The sequence below is a fragment of the Diabrotica virgifera genome, chromosome 1 (assembly GCF_917563875.1).
Source record: "Diabrotica virgifera virgifera chromosome 1, PGI_DIABVI_V3a".
Classification (NCBI taxonomy): Eukaryota; Metazoa; Arthropoda; class Insecta; order Coleoptera; family Chrysomelidae; genus Diabrotica; species Diabrotica virgifera.
Window position 1 is genome coordinate 59,429,976 of NC_065443.1, and position 25,272 is coordinate 59,455,247.

The 25,272-nt window shown below is 32.2% G+C and overlaps 1 protein-coding gene and 1 long non-coding RNA gene across 8 annotated transcripts in view; one reads left to right on the top strand and one right to left on the bottom strand.

Annotated features, from left to right (window-relative positions):
- Positions 1-7,054: 7,054 nt before the first annotated feature.
- Positions 7,055-25,272, top strand: part of LOC126888322 (uncharacterized) — a 148,346-nt gene continuing 130,128 nt past the window's right edge. For 4 of the 7 annotated variants that reach the window (XM_050656486.1, XM_050656477.1, XM_050656465.1 and 1 more), the window contains exon 1: positions 7,055-7,195. In XM_050656486.1, the coding sequence (XP_050512443.1) occupies positions 7,187-7,195 (9 nt within the window). In that variant the 5' untranslated portion in view covers positions 7,055-7,186. Of the gene's footprint in view, positions 7,196-7,896; positions 8,066-25,272 lie in introns of those variants that run through there. The other 3 variants (XM_050656458.1, XM_050656472.1, XM_050656462.1) reach the window with 2 other exon arrangements.
- On the bottom strand, positions 7,197-7,683 carry LOC126888367 (uncharacterized). Its single transcript, XR_007699526.1, has 2 exons — positions 7,521-7,683; positions 7,197-7,446 (listed from the first exon to the last, which is right to left on the bottom strand). It is a non-coding gene; the product is annotated as an uncharacterized LOC126888367 (long non-coding RNA).

Consider the following 25,272-nt stretch of genomic DNA (forward strand, 5'->3'; position numbering starts at 1 on the left):
TTCTATTCAATACAGGATTTATTGCTAATTTATGAGCTCCCATATTATCATTATATAGTATAACGATTTCATCAATACCCAACATCTCATACAACAAATTTTTTAAAAAAATAGCCTCTTTAGCAGCTTCTGATACTGCTATGTATTCCGCTTCTGTGCTTGACAGAGAAACACTATTCTGTTTTCTGCTTTCCCAGACAATAGGTCCACCAGAAAACTGAAAATAGAAGCCCGTATAAGATTTTCTGTCATGAGAATTACTCCCCCAACTGGCATCTACATAGCCTTTCAAATAATTATCATTTTTTGAAAAAGTTAAACCATAGTCTTTTGTAGCCTTTAAATATTTTAATATTCGTTTTACATGCTTCCAATGCGTTTCTGAATGATAATTATTAAATTGACTGAGATAACTTACAGGATATGAAATGTCTGGTCTTGTCAAAACTGACAAATACATAAGACCACCTATTAAATTCTGATAAGGCACTTGAGCAGATGCATTATCGTCTCTATTCAAATTTAAACTAATTTCCATTGGGGTAGAAACCTCTTTCGAATCCTCCATATTGAACCTTTTTAACAACTGTTCAATATAGGATTTTTGATCTAAAGTTATAACACCATTCTCTTTATTATGAGTTACTCTCATACCTAAACAATTCTTAATTTCTCCCAAATCTTTAATTCTGAAACATTCATTTAATTTCAACTTTAAATTATCTGATTCATCTGAATCATTAGAAAAAATAAAAAAATCATCAACATAAACAGAGATAATGGTTTTTAGATTATTTTTCATCTTTGTGTATAGACATGGCTCATAATCAGATTTCTTATAACCTAGATTAATTAAGAAATTATCAACTTTTTCATACCAAGACCGAGCTGACTGTTTTAAACCATATATGGCTTTCTTTAGCCTTAATACTTTATTATTTTCAATTTCTAAACCTTCAGGTACTGTCATAAAAACTTTTTCTTTTAAATCACCATTTAAAAAAGCCGTCGCAACATCAAGATGAAAAATATCCAAATTCAAATTTGCTGACAAAGCAAATAAAAGTCTTAATGTAGAATGCCTTATGACTGGAGAAAAGGTTTCATTATAATCAACACCAAATTTTTGAGTGTAACCTTTTGCTACCAGTCTTGCACGATATTTCACTTTACCTGAGTTATCAACCTTTTTCTTGTATACCCACTTACACTTCACTACACAACCATCTTCAGGAACATCAACCACTTCCCATGCTGAGTTATCCTCGAAAGACTGCAGTTCTTCTGTCATAGCCCCTAACCATAAGTTACTATCTGGTCTAGACATGGCATCCTCGACACTAACCGGATCAGAGTCACTATCCGAGCACAAATAAGTCACAAACTCATCAAACCTTTTTGGCTTAGGTATTCTTGTTGATCTCCTGATTTCATCCACTGGCAAATTCGGCAAGTCACATACATAATCGGGATCATTGTTCTCAACAATTTCATCAGTCGATGTGTTCTCTTCAACCTGATGATTCTGATCCTGACATGATGTATTATTATCTCCCACTGAATCTAACATTTCTTTTGCCCCATGTTCACCTTCTAAATCAACATGAATCACTTCACACCTTTTTGTGTCTTCCATAATTTGTACGTCTCTACTTACTATTATTTCTTTAGTGGTCGGATTATACACCCTGTATCCTTTCGTAGTCTCAGAGTATCCTACTAAAATGTGCAGAATAGCCTTTTTCTCCCATTTTGATCTTTTTTCTTTTGGAACATGTACCATCACCTTGCTGCCAAATATTCTAAGACCACTAACGTCAGGTTTGCTATCTGTCCACATTTCAAATGGTGTTTTCTTTAAGCCGGAAGCCAGCGATCTATTTTTTAGATAAACAGCTGTGTTTACAGCTTCAGCCCAAAACATTTTTTCAAGATTAGCATCAAACAACAGACATTTTGCCTTTTCTATGATTGTCCGATTTAAACGTTCGGCTACACCATTTTGTTCAGGAGTGTAGGGATTCGTTTTTTGATGTATAATACCATTTACAGTTAAATAATCTTCAAATTCTTTTGAACAAAACTCTCCACCATTGTCACTTCGCAAAGTTTTTATATGGACACCCTTCTGGTTTTCTGCCATACTTTTAAAATTTTTAAAACAATTAAAAACTTCACTTTTTGTTTTAATAAAATAAATGAATACCATTTTACTAAAATCATCTTGGAAAGTAACAAAATATTTAGAGCCACCTAATGATTTGTTTTCCATGGGCCCGCATACATCGCTGTGAATAAGCTGTAATAAACTACTGGCCCTGTGACCTTTTTCTGGAAACGGTAATCTCGTTTGTTTCCCCTCACAACAAACTATACAGTTTTGCTTGTTAATATCAATTTTCCCAGTCACATTCAGTCCATCTACTATTCCATCTTTCATTTTATTTAGATATAGGCTATTTAGATGACCGAAACGTCTGTGCCAGGTATCCCCAGTTACAAATAAACAATTTTTACGATCTGAAATACATTCAGTATTCAATTTATAAACACCATCTATCAATTCAGCTGTTGCAATAATTCCATTTTTATTGTATATTTTGCAACCTGCATTTTCAAATATAACTTCATTTCCATTTTTAATCAATTGAGAAACAGATAAAAGATTTGTCGTCAGATCAGGAACATATAATATATTATTGATGCTTACCTCTAATCTCTTTTTATCGACAATTGTGGTTACCATCATATCACCAGCACATTTCACTTCCAAACTTTCACTGTTAGCCACAGTTATATTGGACGAACTTGCATCTCGGATATTTGTCAACCAATCTTTTCTCGCTGTAAGATGCGTGCTGCATCCAGAATCGACATAAAAATCTGTAGATTTAAAGTTTCCACTTAAGAATGTTGCACTAAACGCATTATTATTAGCACTAGGGCACTTATTCATATAATGACCTTTTTGTTTACACCGGAAGCAGGTTATGTTTTTCTTGTTAACTTTTTTGACATGCTTAGTGCTAACTTCACTCGACTTTGACATAAAAGCTGTCTGCTTTTCACTGTTAGTGCTGTCTATCTGCATATCTAGCAATTTAGATTTGATTACATCAGTGGTAATAGATATCCCCGAATGTTCAATTGCCAATAACATTGGAGTATACTGTTCCGGAAGTCCCGCTAGGAGAAGCGATCCCAACCACAAGTCATCAATTTGGAAACCAGTCCTATTCAACTTCTGTGCAGTTTCGATCACCTGATTCACATAGGATTCCATGGAACTGCAATTTTCCAACCTTAGCGATATGAGTGTTCGAAGCAATCCTATTTTCCTCGAAAAACCTGAGTCTTCGAATAACTTTTTCAGCTTATCCCATACATCTTTCGCCGTTTCAGCTTCTTTCACATGCAAATATATGGATGGATCCAAAGTCAATATTAACTTAGCTTTGGCTTTGGCAACAAGCGTTGTGTCTTGTTCAGTTCCCTGAATACACTTTGTTAGTCCTTCTAGAACAAAGACATTCTCAACCGCGAACGACCAGTCCTGGTAGTTATCTCTACCGGTTAAACGCGGCACACTTGTAAGATAATTCACCGCCATTTTCGATACTGTTAATAACCACGTTGTTAACCAACAAACCGACTAACTAACTTTTTATCGAATGAACACACACTGTTTTGATTTGAACGACCAGAAAATCTTCCACTTAATCGTTTGAGCCCATAACCTGTTCGTAAATTGTAGAGTTGAGGAACAAAAATGGGAGATTTAAGGAACAAATAAAACGTTGTTTACCCAATGGCTGTATTTTAAGGACTACATGTTAAACAAACGTTGAAAGCAACACACTATACAGTAAATAGTAAAGCGGCCAGTAGATGGCACTGCTATAAAAATATTTAATTTATTTATCTATATCCAACAATGTGTCACCAACACCATATTTTTTTTCCTTATTTCTCTGAACTAGGTAGCGAACGAATTCGTTTAGAAGTACTGATTTAATTTATTTACAAACATTAGTTTGAGAGGGTTGTTTATTGTGTAGTTGTGAAAACATAATTTTGCAATATGGAATATGCCTATGAAACCCAAAATCGAAGCTATATAAAATAATAAACAGAAAAACTGATACTTGTTTTAACATTTCTATAGGAATGGGTTGTGATGTCTCTGAACTAAAAAAATGAATTAGCTTCTGGCATCATTTAGACGAGAAAGACAAAAAGAGGGTTCAAAGTGGTTTGCTTTTAAAAGCCTAATGTTTTTATTGATGATAAATTTCAACCCAGAAACACTAATGAGGAAACCAAATCAAATTAATTGCTAAAATTAATTAAAAGCAAATTTATTTTGATACACCAATTTTACAATTTGTTATTTGAACATAATATAGTCATAATATCAAGAGCAAGTAACTTTTTCGAGGAAGAATTTTAAGAAAGCTGGTTCTTTATTACATATGTTATTTTCTAAGCTCCCTCAAACAGCGTATAATACCTGCTACCTGCTATTTTTGTAAGCTATTATTGTATTAAAATTTACCCAGCAAGAAACACGAAAATAAACTTAAACACAATGTGTGACTGGCACTGACCCATCAGCCCATCTTAAAAACATCTGCGGGCAATATGCACTCCGGATCATCAACGAATGCGAACGTTCGCTTCAATGTAAAGGGCCCTACTTTGTAGCGAACGAATGACCAAGTGAACACCTACGAATTCGTTCCTTCGTTCGTTCGTTCGTGTTCGCTTTGATTTAAATGCGCCTTAAGTATTCGCTCCGAGCGTTAACAAAGTGTCAAAGCAAAATCGACCGACCTATATAGTACATATCACTGACTATTCATAATTTTGTTGATAATTTAAAATTTGATCTTCGTCCATTTTTAAAGTAGGTTGTTGACATACGTGATACCTACGTGACAAATGACCCAAAAAAATTAACAATCTTTTTAGATCGTAAAAAGAATTTGTCTGCATTAATTTTGTATGAGTGATAAAAACCATAACAATTCTTAGGTGGCATTATATTTTAGTGAGCTTTGGTTTTAGTCCATTAATTTTTTTTTGAGTTGTGAATTCTGACAATAGATAGAAATATTTTTCTTATAAATAATATTAGAATTATTCAAACAATGTCACACGAAAAATGATCAAAGTTAGTACCTATGTAAAATAAAAAAGAAATAATGAATGAAAATAAAATATTTTTATATTTGCGTCCTTCAAAATTTGGCGCCCCTCAAAATCTTTGCGCTCCGGGCGGCCGCCCGGCTCGCCCGCCCCTTTATCCGGCGCTGGGTGCAGGACAGAACTATGCGAAAGTCTGTAAAATAACATTTGGGGAGACGTAGGTATATAAGATTACACCAAGAGATCCCAAAGGAAACACCTTCTTTAAGCTAGAGGATAGCCGCAGAAGAAGCTTTATTCTCGAAAAGACTGGAGAAAATCTTCCAAATAATAACTTTCAGAGGCACCAACAAATCGCTTCACAATGGAGGAGAGAATGGAAGCAGAAGCAGGAATAGCACTAAAGACTGGGAAGGCACTTGGATCTGACAGAATTGTGCCGGAAATAATATAAAGACCATTTTTGAGGAAAAGACAGAATTAATGAAAAACATGGACCTATAAACACATAATTAACGACCTCCTTGGCAAACCTCATCCGCATCCCTAAATTTTGGAACGAAATGGAAGTACTGGGCGTATTCAGACCAATGCGTCTTCTTTTTTGGCATCATCTCCCTGGATGGGTCTTTACTTGTCTAGATATATCCTTCCATTTAGACCTTTCTTATGTCCTTCTCTCCATTGTATAACTTTTATAGTTTTCAGGTCGTCTTCCCCGTCATCCACTCATCTCGTTCTGGGCCTTTTTCGTCTTTCTATCGACTTCTATTGTAATATTTTCGTTGTTGTTTTGGTATCTTCTGGTCTCTGAACATGTCTCAGCCATGACAGTCTTTGACTTTTCACAAATCTCACTATATATTGTACCCTTCATTTAATTTCTTTCAGACCAATGTGCCTGCTAAATAAACTAAGTAAGCTATTCGAAATTTTCGTAAAGTCAAGGCTCAAAAAAGAAATAGAAGAAAAAGGAGGTTACAGGACCGCCAGTAAATGCAGATCTGCCATCATACACACCATAATCAGGATAGTAAGGGGTGGTAAGAGAGCAAGAATGGATATATTCCCATACCTGCAAAATTTGGTGAGGGATTATGTCACAGACACAGACAGAAGCATTCATATAACTAAAAATGGCACAACAATAGTTTTGATGACGCCATAATCTTCAAGAGCCCAAAGGTGAGAGCACATCTTCACGTTGGAAGGAGAAAAGTTTTATCTTCTCAGCCATACAATTAAGGTTTACAGTTGTTGCATTTTCGTATATATTCGCATACATACCTGTGGTCTATTCTGCATTTTGATAGTGCTTTTAAGATAGCGTGTGTCCACTGTGTCAAATGCTTTATGAACTCTGGTATGTCTATCTTCCGATCCTACATTATGTACCGTTCGTATTGGCTATTGGATGAATCTGAAATATCTTGACTTTTATATATAATGTTTCCAATTTAAACTTTCCACTACTAAGTATGTAGGTATATGTCATGATGCCTGGTCTATCTCTGAGACTATAGTTCCATTTTTGTCTTTAAGTTGGACCATTCATTTTTTGTCATATTCCCTTTTTGTCCACAATGCTTTCATGCTTTTATTTTTTTCTATAATTTTTTTTAAATAATTTTCTCGTTATTTTATTTTGTAATAACCCGTCTGTGAGACTCAACTGGTACATACATACCTACTGTTTTTAGAAGATTTTACAACAAAAATAGTGTATTTACTTTATATAATAATGGTGACAAGTTCTTGCAACCATGCATTATTTATTATTTCCCAAAAACAATAATGTCAAATCAGCAAGTTTTATTGAAAGAAAAAGTTTTGTCTACTCACAATAATTCCGATGATTATCTACCGAAAATAAAATCTTAGTAATGGCAACACTGCTTAGATAACACAGTAAACATGCACATGCAGCAACATTGACAATGACATGACATGACAACATTGACGATAATTTATTTATTATTTGTTGTTGTAGCTTTGTGCTAAAGGGTTCTATCAAGATTAAGGGTAGTGAAAAGTGAAAATGGATCAGGTAAGTTTCTTTACATTTTAATAATTACGATACATTTTTATGAAATTGAATCAATTTTCTGTTAAGATGTCAAAAGGGTTATCCCGTAAATTTTCATTCTGCATTATTTTTTACCTGTTTGAGGCATTGTTTTGAAATAGCCTTGAAAATATTTGTTTCCAAAGGCCCGATTTGTTTTTATTTCTCTATTCTCTATGGCCCGAAAGTTATTGGTACGTGCGTACGGGGTAGTATTGCAAGGGGGTAGGACCCTGAAATTTAGTTATTTGTTAATTATATGAATTATGAATGTACATAATATATGAATTATGAATGTACTACTTACTAACTTACTTGAGGATAATCTGCAAAATGATACAAGATATTAGATATTTCAGAATTTCTTTTATCTATAAACAATAGTTGTATATAATTGTATTCTATAAATAATAATGCAATAATAATTAATTATTGTCATTTGTCATATTTTGTTGTTTGGCAGTGGTAAAAATGGAGGAAGTAAGTTTTTATTTTCATTACAAATAGGTATTTATTATTGTATCTTTGTTGTTACATTTCAAGGAATCAATTTTATTATAATATAATATGTAAAAATTAGTACATATTATATGGAAACAAAAATATCTAAAAACTAGTTTGTAAAAAATTTAATTACTTCTAGCTAATTTTAAGTTTGGGGAATCCCAGAGGGATTTGCATTTGTTTTTCCTTTATTCTAAATTTAAAAGATGATGTAAAAATGTGATATGAATGTATAACATTCAATTCTCTATTCAGCTTCAGCAATAAAACAAAACAATTATTTATACAGGGTGATTGATTAGTGGGATAAAGCTCCCTAGATCGGTTGTAGTAATATAGGGATAACATGTAAGTAACAAAAATTGTAGCCAACTTTGAGCTCCATATTACAAAATTAGTTAGACTGTTACAGAGTGTTTGATAACATAATGGCAGACCAAACTTATGTTTTTTTAAATGGAATTATATACTATATGGAACTATATTTTATTTTATATTCGAAATCCTGTTAACTTCTCCATTACAAAAATATAAAAGTTTGGTATGTTATACAGCAGCGTTTCCCAAACTTATTTTTCCGTGGCCCGGTTATTTTTGAGCTTATCCTTCGTGACCCACTAGTTTTTTGCATAGCCTGGTGTGTGTACAAGAAAACATATTTAAATATTAATTACAGTTTTATATATTTTAATAAAGAATCATTTGCTCAAACAAAAATGTAATAAAACAAAGTAATAATCAAATATTAATGAGAAGTAGATGTTAATTTTATCCTCAGGTGCGGTTCGACTTCCAAATGGTTTCTATATTTATTTTTAAGGAAAAGCAGTGTTAAAAACCATACCTCACACTTATAGATGCTTATAGGTCGTAACAAAAGGAATTAGAAATGTTATCGCTTTTTCTACTAAACCTACCTACTCCTGGCGACAAAACAGCCAAAAATCTATCAGTGGTATTTTTTCTAATATGTCCTTGAGTGATTTATCACACGATAGTTCAAATTAATGACTAAATATACGTCCATTGTAAATGGATACCTTATCCACGCTTTGTTGCTGTGGATAGAGGAAAGTATTCCTTCAAATTTGCCTCTTGCAGGACCTCCAGTCCTAGCAGGTGTTTCTTGAAAGCCGCTGAAATCTCATCCGACAATGAATTTATGATATTATCTTTTTTTGTAGTTCCGGTAGTTTTGCAAAAGATTTGTAATTTCCTGCTTCCGCGCGACTTGTCTACAAATTAAGTTTTTTTGTTGCAGCGTCCACCTTCTCTTGTACTTTAAATACAGTTGCATTGCTACCTTGTAATATCAAGGTTTAAATTGTTCAAGAAGTCAAAAATATCACAAAGGTAGGCTACCTTGATTAACCAATTGACATCATGAAAACTGTCTTTAAAGTGAAATATTGCATCCCTAGTCGTTGGTGGATGTGCTTCTAAGAATATTGAAATTTCTTCCTTCAATTCAATAGGTCTTTCTAAAACATTCCCTTTTGATAGCCAACGCACTTCGTAGTGCCAAATAAGATATTCATGTTTCATTTTTAGGATCATAAATGGACTTATAGATTCTCCCAATCTTTTAAGTCAGATTAATTTTAATGTTCCTTATCAAGCTCTCCGTTACCACAATATGTTTAAAAAACCTTTCCATAGAACATTGTATGGCGTTCACAACCCACTTGATAGGTATATGGGATTGTTAAATAATTACGAACTTGATTTATTTAATATAACTCTAAATCAATTAAAAAGATCTCTTGCTCTGTGATGTTATTTTTATACTCTTAAGTGTTATGTTGTATGTTGTATATTTTTTTGTAGTCAATATTTATGTTATATATTAATTTTTGTGACATGAAATTTTTCAGTGTTTTTATACTTTTCTAATTCTCTATTTTTTAGATTAATTAAGTCATATTTAACACATTGAATTTATTATTACCTTTTGGAAATGTATTAATATTTAACTGTAATTTTTCTGTTAATGGGGTTATCCCGTATAATAAATAAATAAATGTTCACTTCCCATTTCTCTGCACAAAGCAGAGAATACTTTGTGAGTTCAGTGGGCGAGATTTTATGAAGTTTAAAAAATTTACACTCTCCTTCATAGATTCGGTTAAAATCAGTGGAATTTTTTTGACAGCTAATACCTCTCTGTGGATGCTAAATGCACCCAAATACATTCTGATGCTAAGGCTTTGATCCTTGGAAAAAGTACAGTACGAGTGCCTGCCATTGTCAGTGATCCATCGCTACTAAGTCCCACACATGTATTCTATTCAATTCCATTATCACTAATGTAGCTAGCAATTAGATTAAATATTTCTTCAGCTGTTGTTCTTGTTGACAAATATTTACAAAATAGAAATTCTTCGTGAATATTATTTTCAAAATCGTGTCTTACAAAACATATTAGATTAGCATTATCTGATACCTCTTTACCCTCATCAAATTGCAAGGAAAAATAGTTATAGTCCTTTAAGTGACATATACCAGTTTCTTCAATATTATCTGCCATCTCCATCTCCACAACCCTACGCTTCAATGTGTTATTTGATAGAGCCAGCGAATTCACTTATTGCTTTTCCTGCTTTTTTTTGTGTGGATTGTGGATAACCTGTTTCAGCAATTAATTTTGATATTTCATAAGAAGCGAGTACAAGGTTTTCAGATTGAGCATTCTGAGAAAATTCAAAAACATATTCTTCATGGTAGCTATTAATTCTCTCTTTTTATTTATAAAAAAAACCTCTTCGTCAAAGCCAGGCGACCCGGCATTTTGCTTTCGTGGCCCGGTACCGGGTCGCGACCCACCATTTGGGAAACACTGTTATACAGGATATTTACAAAGTTATAACCAATTTTATATGAAAATCGTAACAAGTTCAACTCCCTGTATAAATAAAAATAAGCACAATGGCAATGGTTTATTCATGCCATATTTTCTTATTTTATTGTCATAAAATTTTCATAAATGATTGATATTGCTAATTTTCTTTATATTGAATAGAGGGTGAGTCAAAACGCAAGTATGTACATTATTTTCTCTTGGTCCAACAGTTAATAACAAAAATTGTAGCCAACTTTGAGCTTCATATTACAAAATTAGTTAGAATGTTACAGAGTGTTTGATAACATAATGGCAGACCAAACTTATGATATTTTTTTAAATGGAACACTCTATATTTTATTTTATATTCGAAATCCTGTTAACTTCTCCATTACAAAAATATAAAGGTTTGGTATGTTATACAGGATATTTACAAAGTTATAATCAATTTTATATGAAAATCGTAACAAGTTCACTGTACAGTGGCGTAGCTAGCCCCACATGGGCCCCCTATCAAAGTTTGTCGCGGGGCCCTTTTCCACGACTGATATGGGATAGTGCTAAAAAAATGTTCAACAAAAGCAGCAAAAACGCGTGTATAGAATAGAATAGAAACTGAAAATTTTACAATTTTATAGACAAAGCGTAGGTACAAAGAGTAGAAAAAAAACAACAACAAATACAGTTTACTGAAATTACAGAAATCATCATTATGATTACAAAATAAAAGATAATGAAATAAAATAAAACAATACAGGGTGTTTCATTAATAATTGGAAATATTATAACTGTAGATTCCTGGGCTCAAAATATTACGGTTTAACACAAATCACCTCCGAAAAGGCTTCCTAAGGGAGCTGGAGCTCTTTGAAGATGGTGCCTTTTAATTAGTTTTTTTGAAATACCTCCAGAACACATCTACAGTAAAACCTCGATAAAACGGACCTCTATTTAACGGACTTCGGATATAACGGACAAAAAATCAGATCAAATGTAAAACAAATTTGAATGCAAAAAATATGAAAAATCGAATTCTAGAAGGAAAAACAACAAGGGCCGGATCTCGGCACTGCTTTGTGCTAACGCCGATGGATCGCATGGATTGACTACTATAATTGTTGGTAAATCTCGTAAACCTAGTGTTGTCAAAGATATAATCAGCCCTAATAGGGCATAGTTTGGCTTGACAATTTTAAGAGAAGAAGCTGGTAATACCCCCTAAAGAGGTGAAATGTTTATTGATTTTAGACAAAGCTCCTGCTAATTCCCCTGAAAGTATTCTAAATTCAGAAGATGGCAACTTTAATTGTATGTTTTGCCAAAAATACATCGCTTATTCAACGCATGAATCAGTGAATAGTTTTGTCAACTAAATAAGTATATCCAGAAAGTTTCTAGATGAAGTAGGAAAATAAAAACAAAACGTTATTCCTTTTCTAACTTACAGATTTGTACACTGTATCTAAATACTGTATGTACAGTTACGGTCACTGAACAGTTTACACCTTAATTTTTATATTGTAATACTGTAAAATTGCAGTGTCGTACGGATTTGATAAATGTCAAAGTCAAAAAATTTTAAACAGTCAGTGCTTGTCAGAAGTTTCGCGAGTGTTGAAAAATAAAATAAGACGATATCAAATTCCTCCAAAATAGTTAGAATGCATTTAAATGATGCGCAAAAAGCAACAGCAATTGCCAAACACGAAGAAGGTTTGGTCTAGGGTTACCGATGAAAAAGTATTTCAGTCATATAGCAATGGCCGAGTAAGAGTATAAGATGGGAAGCAATTGAGCAGGCATGTGAAGAGTTTGGTGACTATAATATGAGGGAATTGGTGTTATCTATCTATGAACAGAGGACTGCAAAGTTGTATTGCAATAATGGGGCTTCCACCAAAAATTAATTATTGTTTATTATTTATCATCGTTTGTCATTATTTAATGTAAAATAGATGTAAAATAAAATGGTTATTTTAAAACCAGACTTCCTTATTTTCGTTATTAAGACCATAATATATTTTAGTAAAAAAACTTCTTTCTATACTTTCCATTTTGTTAAGTTTTGTAAAATATATTTACGAGGTAAAATATATTTATTTGTAATATTTAGGTTTTTTAATTCTAATCAACCTATTCTAGGTACACCACTGGCAACGTCACTTTGACGTAAAAGGTGAGTTTAAACGAGGTAAAAATTAAAAAAATCCGCTCCTAGATACGTAAGCCTGTAAACTATTCAGTGACCGTAACTGTACCTATGAATTGTACATAATTAAAAAAAAATTTGATTGATTTTAAACCTATTTTTATACAACGGACTTTCAGCTTTAACGGACATCCCGTCCCCCTAATTAGTCCGTTATATCGAGGTTTTACTGTATTTATAAAAATTAAAACTGGTACGGCTATTTATCTTCCAGAGATGAATCTATTTCATAAATTGCGAATTTCTAGTACCGGTCATATGCGTCCTCTTTGGGTAGGGCAACGGATATTTTATCGCATACCTTTTTTGTCTTTAACTTTTAAGCATTTTTTACACTAGATTATTAAATTGTGTGGTATTTTAGTACTAAAAGTTAGTCTTACTTTAAGTCGGTAGGATACACCGTTTTCTAGAAAAATCGATTTGAAATTTTTTCGTTTTTGAATTTGATCAAAATTTAAAAAAATTAAAAAAAAACGGTGTATTTTACCGACCCAAAGAAGAGTAACTGTTAGTACTAGAATACCTCATAATTTAATAATCTAGTGTCAAAAATGTTTTAAAATTAAAGACACAAAAAATAATTCGATAAAATAACCGTTGACCTACTCAAAACGGACGCATATGACCGGTACTAGAAATTCGCAATTGATGAAATCGATTCATCTCTAGAATAAACATACCAGTTTTCGTTTTTTGTTTTCATAGTTTTTTTGACAGTTTTTCTCGTATTAAAAAACACAAAATTTTAAAATCGACATTTCTAGAAAACGGTGTATCCTACCGACTTAAAGCAAGAGTAGCTTTTATTACTAGAATGCCTCACAATTTAATAATCCAGTGTCAAAAAGGCTTAAAAGTTAAAGATAAAAAAGGAAGATAAATAGGTGTACCGCGTACCAGTTTTGATTTCTCTAAAGAGAAGCGTTCTGGAGGTATTTGAAAAAAAAAACTAATTACAAGACGCCTTTTTCAAAAAAACTCAGCTTCTGTAAGAAGCATTTTCAGACTAGGTGATTTGGGTACATATTTTGAGCCCAGGAATCTACAGTTAAATGTTTTCCAATTATTAATGAAACACCCTGTATATTGCAAAATTTAAATAAATTGCAAATTGCGTAATACAACCTTAGGAACAAGTTCAGCGTATAACACTCAAATATAGATAATAATAATAAATCTAATAAACTCTAATAATCCAAAGTTGAAAAAGAGATTTTAATTGAGACTCATTGTTTTAAAACAGATTCAGTTTTTTCAAGCCAAGGGTGAATAGGCATTGAAAAGGAACGAAAACAAAGAAGCTCTGTTCTCCAAGGGCGAGTGACCGGCAAATAGATATACCTAAATACAATTAGATAAAGAACATATTACAGAAAAATATACCCAAACAATACACAGTGTTTCAATTTTTCAACTTATCAAAGGTTAAGTGATTACAAATATTGCAATTTCGCATTATACATTATACAATGTCTCACACAGCCAACGGTGAATAGACAATAAGAAGTAGCTTGGAAACAAAAAACCTCTGTTGTTAAAGAACGGCGAGAGGCAGAAAATAGATAGGTACCTGTACAGTACATAAATATAGTTTATAATAAAGAATCCATTACAAGAAAATGTCGATATCCCAACACTATAATATGTACACTGTTTCAAAGCGTTTTAATAGTGAAATAATTGCAGAATATTTTGTTTAATTGTTTGAATAGAATTTTGTTTAGACATGTCGCGTTGGGGCCCCGTATAATTGATACGGCGGTAGCTACGCCTCTGTCCCTGTATAAATAAAAATAAGCACAATGGCAATGGTTTATTCATGCCATATTTTCTTATTTTATTGTCATAAAATTTTCATAAATGATTGATATTGCTAATTTTCTTTATATTGAATAGAGGGTGAGTCAAAACGCAAGTATGTACATTATTTTCTCAGAAATTTTAAATGGAACACCCTGTATTTTATATCACTATCGGAAAGTACAAGTACCGTACTTTAATTTGTATACAACATTCCCTATGTCTAAAGGACCCCGCAACACTCCTTATGGAAAAGTGGTCCCAGTCAAATTTAACGAAAGTTTGGTCAATGATGCTTCTTGATGTGTAGATTAAAAAAGTCCATGGGACCTGGGTCTGAATAACTACTATTTTCGAGCTACAGCCTTCTGAAGTTTTGATTCGAGTGCTCGGTTTACGTTAAGTGCTCTAATTCACGGTCAAGTGAACGAAAATATTTGTTATTGGAAGGAGAAAGACTTATTCTCTTCATGCATACTTGCGTGTTGTATAGGAATTGGTGGTCAAAAATAGATGCATCGTATTTTAGTCTTCAGAAAACCTCAGAAAATTAAAGAAGTGCGATATAAAATGTGCTACTAGAGCAATATAGGAATTATCATGTTTTGATGAATGCTTCACAGTTATGCAATACCAGCAAAGCTGCAGTTCTGCCTTATCTTTAGAATATTACTGAACACTGGTGGATCTAGGGGGAACGGGGTAATTCCACCCGTAACATGCTCCAAAATTAAAGAAAAAATGGTTGTTCATTTAACGAGAATGAACGAGATGGAACCATCAAAACACATTTATAACCAAGACGACTTACGGGTGTTAAGAGTGCGAAATTGGAAAACCAAGGCAAAGGATAGGAAGAAATGGAAGCTGATTCTTGAACAGGATGAGGTCCACCAGGGGTTCTAGAGCCAGTGATGATGAACTTTTTAATACAAAATATTGTACAATGGAAGGTGCTACACCTAAAGATGTTCAACAATTATTACAGAGGTTATTAATTCCCAATGTTGTATAAGCTAGAGTTGAGACTGATGATCTGATTAGAAGAAATGGTTAATGGAGAAGCCTTCATAATCATGATTTTGCCAACTTTCCCGTTTTTGACATAGAATACCTAACATACCTAAAAGACTTTATGATTGAGATACATCAAATTAAACTGGCACCGTCTTACATACAAGATAAAATAATTGGAGATATTGACGAAGGGTTTCAGATTAATGAGAATATGGATGAACTGGGATTCATAAGAGTTGGAATATTTTTTAGGTTTCGGCAAGCTACAAAACACCAAATATTCATTTCCTGCAGGGTTGATGAAGATGAGCCTGTAGAAGAACCGATTAGCGGGCACTATTGTACATGTCCTTCTGGTGCGAGAACTGTGGGTACTTGTGCTCATATAACCAGTGTGTTATGGTTTTTAGGATTTGCAAGACATCAACCCAATGTTAAGTATCCTGATAGGTTGTTAGTTAACACAACATATGATGCATCTAACCGATATCAGCAAAATCTTAACGTACAAATAGTCGAAGATGACTTAAACCTGTGTTAAGTCCATGTTCTCTACTTGTCTTATATCTGATAACTTTTTTGGAGTGGGAATTCTCCCATTCCCCCCCTAGATCCCCCACTGTTTAGTAATATTCTAAAGATAAGGCGGAACTGCAGCTTTTCTGGTTTTGCTTAACTATGAAGCATTCATGAAAACATGATAATTCCTATATCGCTCTAGTACCACATTTTATATCACACTTCTTTAGTTTTCTGAGGAATTTTCGGAGGTTTTCTGAAGACTAAAATACATGCATCTATTTTTGACCACTAATTCATATACAACACGCAAGTATGCATGACGAAAATGAGTCTCTCTTCGTCCAATAATAAATATTTTCGTTCACTTGTCCGTGAATTAGTGCACTTACGAGCACTCGAATCCAATAACTTCAGAAGGCTGTTGCTCAAGAATAGAAGTTATTCAGACCCAGGTCCCGTGGACTTTTTTAATCTACACATCGAGAAGTATTATTGACAAAACTTTCATTAAATTTGAACGAGACCACTTTTCCATTAGGAGTGTTGTCCTTTATTAGTTTTCGAGATATTTTCATTTTTCCATGGACCAGTAGCGTGGCCACCCATATTACCAGAATTTAATAAACTGGACCGATTTTTTTGGGATTACTTTAAGAATGAAGGTTATAAAATGCCTCCAACAACAAGAGATCAGATGAAAAATAGAATACAAAATGTATTTCGAAGTGTCAATTTACAAAATGCTTCGTAGTAAGTTACTCATTCAATGACCGTTTTTAGGCATGCATAAATGTAAAGAGGTCATTTTGACCAACTTATTTACCTAATTGTACCTAATTAAATATTTAAAATATTTCATTAAAAGTAGCTTTTAATTTTTTCAAAAATTTTGTATTTTGTGTTGTTTATGTTTTTTTTGTAAAATTTTTTACTGATAAATTGTTTTTCGTTCTTTGTTACATTGTTACATTTACATACAAAAGTAGTTTTTAATTGTTTTCAAAAAATGTTGCATTTTGTGTTTGTATTTTGTTTGTAAAATTTATAACTAATAAATTATTTTTCTTTCTTTATTTGTTACATATACCTACAAAAGTAGTTTTTAATTGTTTCAAAAATGTTGTATGTTGTGGTTGTGTTTTTTTTTTGTAAAATTTATTAAATACTAATAAATTATATTTCTTTCTTTATTTGTTACATTGTTACATTTATTACCAGATTGATAATCAGTAACCGTAAATTGTCAGTTTTAGTCAATTCAGTCATGGCTTACTTAAAATTTGGAAATATTTAGACCCGTAATTAATAATTTGCTCTGAGAAATGAAAATATCTCGAAAACTAATAAATTTAGACATAGGGAATGTTATATAAAAATTAAAGTACGGTAATGGTACTTTTCGATAGTGATACAGGGTGTTCCATTTAAAATTACTCCGAAACTAATGCACTTGCGTTTTGACTCACCCTGTATTCAATATAAAGAAAATTAGCAATATCAATCATTTATGAAAATTTTGACAATAAATAAAAAATATGGCATCAATAAACCATTGCCGTTGTGCTTATTTTTATTTATACAAGGAGTTGAACTTGTTACGATTTTCATATAAAATTGGTTATAACTTTGTAAATACCCTGTATAACATACCAAACCTGTATATTTTATAAGACCAGTTGAGCTGTGAAAATAAAATTGGTGACTTTTAGGAGGTAGTTATTACGCATTTTTTGACATACAATTAAGAATTTTTGATTCATCATTGGCGCACATACGGATAATAGTCTAAATTTTTTTAAAGAAAAAAAAAATAGTACGCCATTGAGGTATTTCAAATTAAAAATTATTTTTAAATTCCACGTTTAATTTTTTATAAAAAACCTTTCCTACCTTTTTTCATATGATGCACCGTTTTTATGCAGAAAAATAAAAAATCTTGGCACGTATTTTTCATTTCTTAACACATCAAGAACTATCCAACATAATAATACTAAACAAGAACAATAACAGAAAATATTACTAATAAGATTTCAACTAGGTGCAAAGCTGCAAAAAATGTTTATACTGATCTAGTTTACAGGTAACAGAAGAATTTTATATTCATCATTGGCGCGCGTACGGGTAATAGTCTGAATTTTTTGAAGAAAACAATAGTACGTAATACATCTTAACGTATGTATATAAAGTATTTGAGGTAGTTTCCATATGCATAAAAACTTAGTTCAAATACTTTGTAAACGTTAAGATGTTTTATTTTTTTACATAAAAACAGCGACGCACATGAAAAAAGGCAAGAAAGATTTTTTGTCGTAAATTGAACCAGCAATTCAAAAATGATTTTTAATTTGACATATCTCAGTGACGTACTATTTTTCTCTTAAAAAAATTCAGACCATTACCCGTACGCGCGCCTATGATGAATATAAAATTCTTCTATAACCTCTAAAGGAGGTCATTTTTAACATTTGTTGTAGCTCTGCACCTAGTTAAAATATTATTAGTAATATTTTCTGTTATTGTTCTAGTTTAGGATTATTATATTGGATATTTCTTGATAATGTATTAAAAAATAAAAACTAAAAAGGGGTAGTTCCCTGGGTTGGCTGTATACCTTATAGTTAAACAAACTGGAACATGAAGTAAAAACCACTTCTATGTAAAAGGTATATTTACTAAAAATTTTTAGAATCCCAATGGATTCAATAAAATGAGTTCATCAGAACGTTTTCAAACCTATCGGTCCATCATCAGTGAATTTGAATACTTGCAAAATAGCCCCAGAACCAAACAATGGTTGTGATTATAAATAGATCTACATTATGTTAAAATAAATTTAAAATGGCTAAACGCCGATGTTCAGGGATTAAACCTCTGGGAACATGGTGAAACTCTACCCGAGGACCCAATCAACCATCTTCGGTCAACGATGACTACTAAGTGAACTACACGATGACTACACTTAGTAGTCATCGTTGACCGAAGATGGTTGATTGGGTCCTCGGGTAGAGTTTCACCATGTTCCCAGAGGTTTAATCCCTGAACATCGGCGTTTAGCCATTTTAAATTTATTTTAACATAATGTAGATCTATTTATAATCACAACCATTGTTTGGTTCTGGGGCTATTTTGCAAGTATTCAAATTCACTGATGATGGACCGATAGGTTTGAAAACGTTCTGATGAACTCATTTTATTGAATCCATTGGGATTCTAAAAATTTTTAGTAAATATACCTTTTACATAGAAGTGGTTTTTACTTCATGTTCCAGTTTGTTTAAAAAATACGCGTCAATATGTTTTATTTTTCTGCATAAAAATGGTGTACCACATGAAAAAAAGGCAAGAAAGGTTTTTTATCATAAATTAGACTTGGAATTTAAAAATAATTTTTAATTCGAAATATCTCAGTGGCGTACTATTTTTTTCTTTAAAAAAATTCAGACCATTACCCGTAGGCGCGCCAATGATGAATACAAAATTCTTAATTGTATCTTAAAAATGCGTAATAACTACCTTCCAAAGCTCACCAATTTCATATTCATAGCTCAACTGGTCTTAGAGCAATAAATAAATTGGCAGTTTGAAATAAAAATTTCAACACCCGGTATCTCGGAAACTAAGCATTTGCGGACATATGTTTATAGAGCAAACCGGCATTACTTTTTCATGTAAAATTAGCCCTTACAATTTTTCATACTTATTTACTAACACCCTGTATACCTACACCCTATTTCCTTAATAAGTATTTTTGAAAAATTTAAACGCAGAATGAAAGATTACGTTATTATCGAGGGCCGAAAGTCCATGAGAACTTTTATAATGTTTATTTTAATAAGTTGCAGGGGTGAAACACTAAGAAAAAATGTAGTGTGATTTTTAATTTCAAATATCTCATTCAAAAGAAACTTTTTATTTATTCTAAGGACTTTGGCCCTCGATAATAATTTAGTCTTTCATTCTGCGTTTACATTGTTTAAAAATATTTATTAGTTTTTTCAGGATTCGAAAAAAATGGACACCATGTCCGTGGTGATATTTTCCAAATCGAACATTTGCTATCTTTGTCACACAACGCACTGAGTCGAATAGAATATGGTAACAAGACAGTGGCAATTTTAAATATTTGACATGGCGTCGGGAATGTTTTGAGTTGTTGATTAAATAATATTGATAGTGTATTTGATAAATAATTAATTTAAGACGCGAACTTAATAAAAAGTTATTTATTGTTTACAAGGAAAAGAAAAGGTTTTCCTGTAGTTGGCTGTATACCATCAATCACAAAATTGGAAAGAAATCCTTTGTAAAAGGTATAAAAATTTTTTATTAAAAATCCCTTAAAAGGGCTACATCACAACAAAACGTTTTCGATTTTTATAAAAAATCATCATCAGTGTTCGATAAACTGGATGCTAGCTGAGCCACAAAAGAAAAATATCTGGGTAAAAACCCTTTACATATAATATAGATGCCTTAAAAGTGCATACTTCGATAAAAAGGCCTGTGATGGTCACATGGCAAACAGGATAATGCCCTAAGGTAAGGTATACAGGTTTCCCAACACGTGGGATCCAAATTGAGTTGATCACATTTCAATGACTTAAGGCATCTATATTATATGTAAAGGGTTTTTACCCAGATATTTTTCTTTTGTGGCTCAGCTAGCATCCAGTTTATCGAACACTGATGATGATTTTTTATAAAAATCGAAAACGTTTTGTTGTGATGTAGCCCTTTTAAGGGATTTTTAATAAAAAAATTTTATACCTTTTACACAGGATTTCTTTCCAATTTTATTTATTGTTTATTATTTATGGAATATCCAAGCAGAGAATACACCAGTAGTGGGAGCACGCCAAATAGAATTCTATTTCAGTGACGTTACGTTGCCTAGCAACCGTCGATTCTCCCATTATGAAATTCTATTTTGTGACGTCAGCAAAATATAATTCTATTTTACGTGCTCTGGGCCCAGGATTATATTCTGTGATCCAAGTATTTTGTTGTTAAAGATGTTCAAAATTGCAAGCGTTCCATAGTAACAATATATTATTAAAAAATCACTTACATTTTACATTCATCATTTTTCCTCTTTTTTCCATTGAGTATTAGTTTTTGTTGTACCTACAGTATATAAATTATTACAATCACTGAATACATAGTTAGTGAAAAAATTATCATATGAATTAACCGAATTAATAATAAGCAATTGTACAAGTAACAGTTATCCAAGAACATTTAAAAGATCTCTCTAAAGTTAATGATGACATTGTCAAGTAATGTTTACATATCCATACTAAATACTCACTTTTATTTCGAATTTTACTACACGTAATTTGCCGTGTAAAGACAGAAAAAGTAGGGATAGCCGTAAAATATTTGCGCCTACACTCTTAAATTCAATGTTAAAACTTCCAGCCACCTGCCTCTTGGCAGTTTGAACATTTAATTTAAGCAAGAAGCAATGTTTATTTGTGAACTAAACATTGTTTTCTGTTTTCTGGCAGAAGTAAAATATATTTCCGCAGATATCCAAAACTTTTCAAACAAAAAATTTATATTATCTATATATTTACCATAATATTTACTCTAAGTGGTTCTTAGTGTTTTTTTTAAATTATTTCCGCTTTGGTATCATTTAAAATCTAATTAACAATACGGCAATAGCTCTAGAAATCGTAATTTATTTCTAAGAACTTGTTTATTATAGTTGCTTATATCAACGGCATTGTTCATTTTAGGTATGTACGTGGGCAGTCCGATAAGTACTTAGTCTACAAAAGAAAAAGAAAAATTTTGAAAAAGCGGCAATTTATTTCTCTACATAGTCTCCTTTTAGCTCGATACGCTTGACCCAGCCATGCTCCAACTTCTTTAACCCGTCTGAAAAATACCTTTTGGAAGTCTGCAAAATAGGCTTCCGTAGCGGCAGTGACCTCCTCATTCGACTTAAATTTCTGCCCAGCGAGTGTCTTTTTTAAGTTTGGAAACAAACAGTAGTTGCACGGGGCCAAATCTGGAGAACACGGTGGATGGGGCAACAATTCGTAGCCCAATTCGAGCAATTTGGCCATGCCGACGGCGGCGGAGGTGTGAGCCGGTGCACTTTTTTCTTTGCCAAATGGGGTCGTTTTTTCTTCAATTCGGCGTCGAATCGGCACAATAATTCGGCATAATAGAGCCCTGTGATCGTTTTGCCCTTCAAGTGTAAGGTCACCTTACACCGTATCCGAGCGCTTTTTGATTTCGCTGCGTGATTTCCCTTCCAAAAACAAGAATCGAATCACCGACCACTAGCCATCTACAAGAACGCATTAAATGACAGTACACTTCATTTGCGATAGTGGCGCAATTCTGGCGGAGAGGCTAAGTACTTATCGAACTGCCCTAGTATATAAAGTTTAGGTTTTTTTTTACAAAAATTAACTTAATGTCCGACTGGTATATTATTTGATAAATAATACATAAACATGATTTCGAAGTTAATGGCCTAGGGCTTTATTTTGAAAAATAACGCCCTAGGGTATTAAATTTAAATAACTAGTTAAATGTAGTGTCAAGTTGAAAAATAACTACCTAAGTAAAACTATGGTTATACTGAATTCGCTCTACCGAGATTCACTTTGACACATTCGGAATAGGAAACAAAAATTCCTACCTCACACTATTAACTGCTAAAATCAACTTAATCTTTCATTAAAAAAACAAGAATTATTAGAAATAGTGGGAGTGACTACTAATCTCATAAAATTTTGTGGAGTTTATTTCTACAATATATTTTTATTTTGTACAATAAATAATTTTCTCATTTGTTATTAATACATTTAGTCTAGGCGCCAGAGGGGTCACCGTGTCCTTTTCAATTCTGATGGACAAACTCAACGGTTTCTTATGGATTTTTGGCTGCTGATTACGAATTTCGAGGGTGGATTTCGATCTGAGTGGTCAAAAAATTGTTATAATTATAAGGCTCTGGCTGATAAACTAAAAGAGATAAAAAAGAATTTTTCAAATAAAATTTGTTCGCTAATAAAAAACGAAGAAAAATGCGTTTACTAAACTTAAATCCAACAGTTAGAACTCAAGATATTGTAAAATTAGTGCACATTGCAAATTGCAAAATAAGTATTTTTCTAAGCTTTATCGATCGTAACTCAACTTCTACGATTGAAAATGAGCCTTAGAAGGTCTCATTTTAAAGCTTCGTTAATAGGCTACCAAAAAAAGTTTGTTAAATTACTTTATCTTCATTTTAATAATTTTAATCAATCAAAATTGTACATTAATTTGTTTATAAGGGTTTCAAGTAAATTTGAGCAATAATTTAATTAACAATAATGATAGAACAACTCAAAAGGAACATTTTGAGCTTTTTAAAATGTTCGTAAGTTTATTTTTGGTCAAGATATCGATATTTTAATGGCGCGCTATGAGGCGCAAAATCGGCTCTCAGTCAAGTATATAAGTATTTTTCGACGCTTTATCGATCGTAATTCGGTTTCTACGCATGCAAACAAGCCAATATGTGATATCCATATAAAAATGGATCGATTTCTTTTACAGCATCATCATTGCATATAAAACGAGCATTTATGTTGTGGCAGCATACACTCAATTGAAGTGCCTTGATGATGTTGCAAAAAAACTAGATCCACTTTATATGGATATCATATAGATAATTAGACTCTGAAGCCCCAGAAAGTTTTAGTTTTACTACCTACAAGAACAGACTTAGTACCACCATGTGAGTGTAACAAATTGCTCTAAGAACTTATGCAGATGTCAAAAAGGTGAGATTCTCTGTATATCTCGATGCAGATGCATGAAAGATAATGTTTGTAAAAATAGTATTAATAAATAATATCAACTTACCTTTTAGTTATATTTCTGACATATTAGTATTTATGGTTTTTTTTTCATTTAGTACAAAAAATAGAAGACAAAGTAAATATAATTAAAGGTGATACGAGATACAGTATGATGATTTAATTATAAGAATTATATGATAAAATTTTATTAAGATCTTCAAAAATGAAAATTGAAGATAACGTATATATACATAGAAATTATAATTTGCATCGAGAAGTTAGCGCGTGAACCTTTACGCGGTGAGCCAATCTCGGGCCTCAGAGCGCGCTATTAAAATATCGATATCCAAAAATAAACATACGAACATTTTCTTAAGCTCAAAATGTTTCTTTTGAGTTCTTATATCATTATTGTTAAATAAAGTATAAATGTTTATAACTATAATCTGCTTGAAACCCTTATAAACAAATTATTGTACAATTTTTTTTAAGAAAATTTTAACTTCAAACGAATATAACTTTAAGACAAATTAATTTATCAAATTTTGTGTGGAAGCATATTCATTAAACTTTAAAATTAGAACTTCTAAGGCTCATTTGCGTGCGTAGAAGCTGAGTTACGATCGATAAAGCTTAGAAAAATACTTATTTTGCAATTTGCATTTTCACTAATTTTACAATATCTTGAGTTCTAATTGTTGGATTTAAGTTTAGTAAACGTTTTTTTTTTCGTTTTTTATTAACGAACAAATTTTATTTGAAACATTATTTTTTATCTCTTTTAGTTTATAAGCCAGAGCATTATAAACCATTTATAAACAATGAAATTGTTTATAACAATTTTTTGACCACTCGGATCGAATTCCACCCTCGAAATTGGTAATCAGCAGCCAAAAATCCATAAGAAACCGTTGAGTTTGTCCATCAGAATTGAAAAGGACACGGTGACCTCTATTTGGCACCTAGACTAATAATTATAATGGTGTAAATAAATAATTATTGATTGGCGTAAGGTTTATGTTATTTTTATGTCTGTTTACTATTAATAATATTGGCTATGATGAGCAGGTGCGTTGGTTGTGTAGTAATTTCCAGTCACTTCTGACAACTGAATTTCCCAAAAAAGAAATTACTAACGTCAGTGTCAATCGCGGTGTGCAAGTACTTGGAAGGGGAAACGAGAAACGACCCTGCGCGAGTCGCGGAGAAATATTGCAACTATCTTAAATAATTCATATTGTCAATTGAAATTGTCAAATTGACGTATATTTCATACCTTCTGTCAATGAAGCAGAAAAATTATATATTGCTCCACAATATTGATATGATATGCAATTATTATATAAAGGTAAATTTA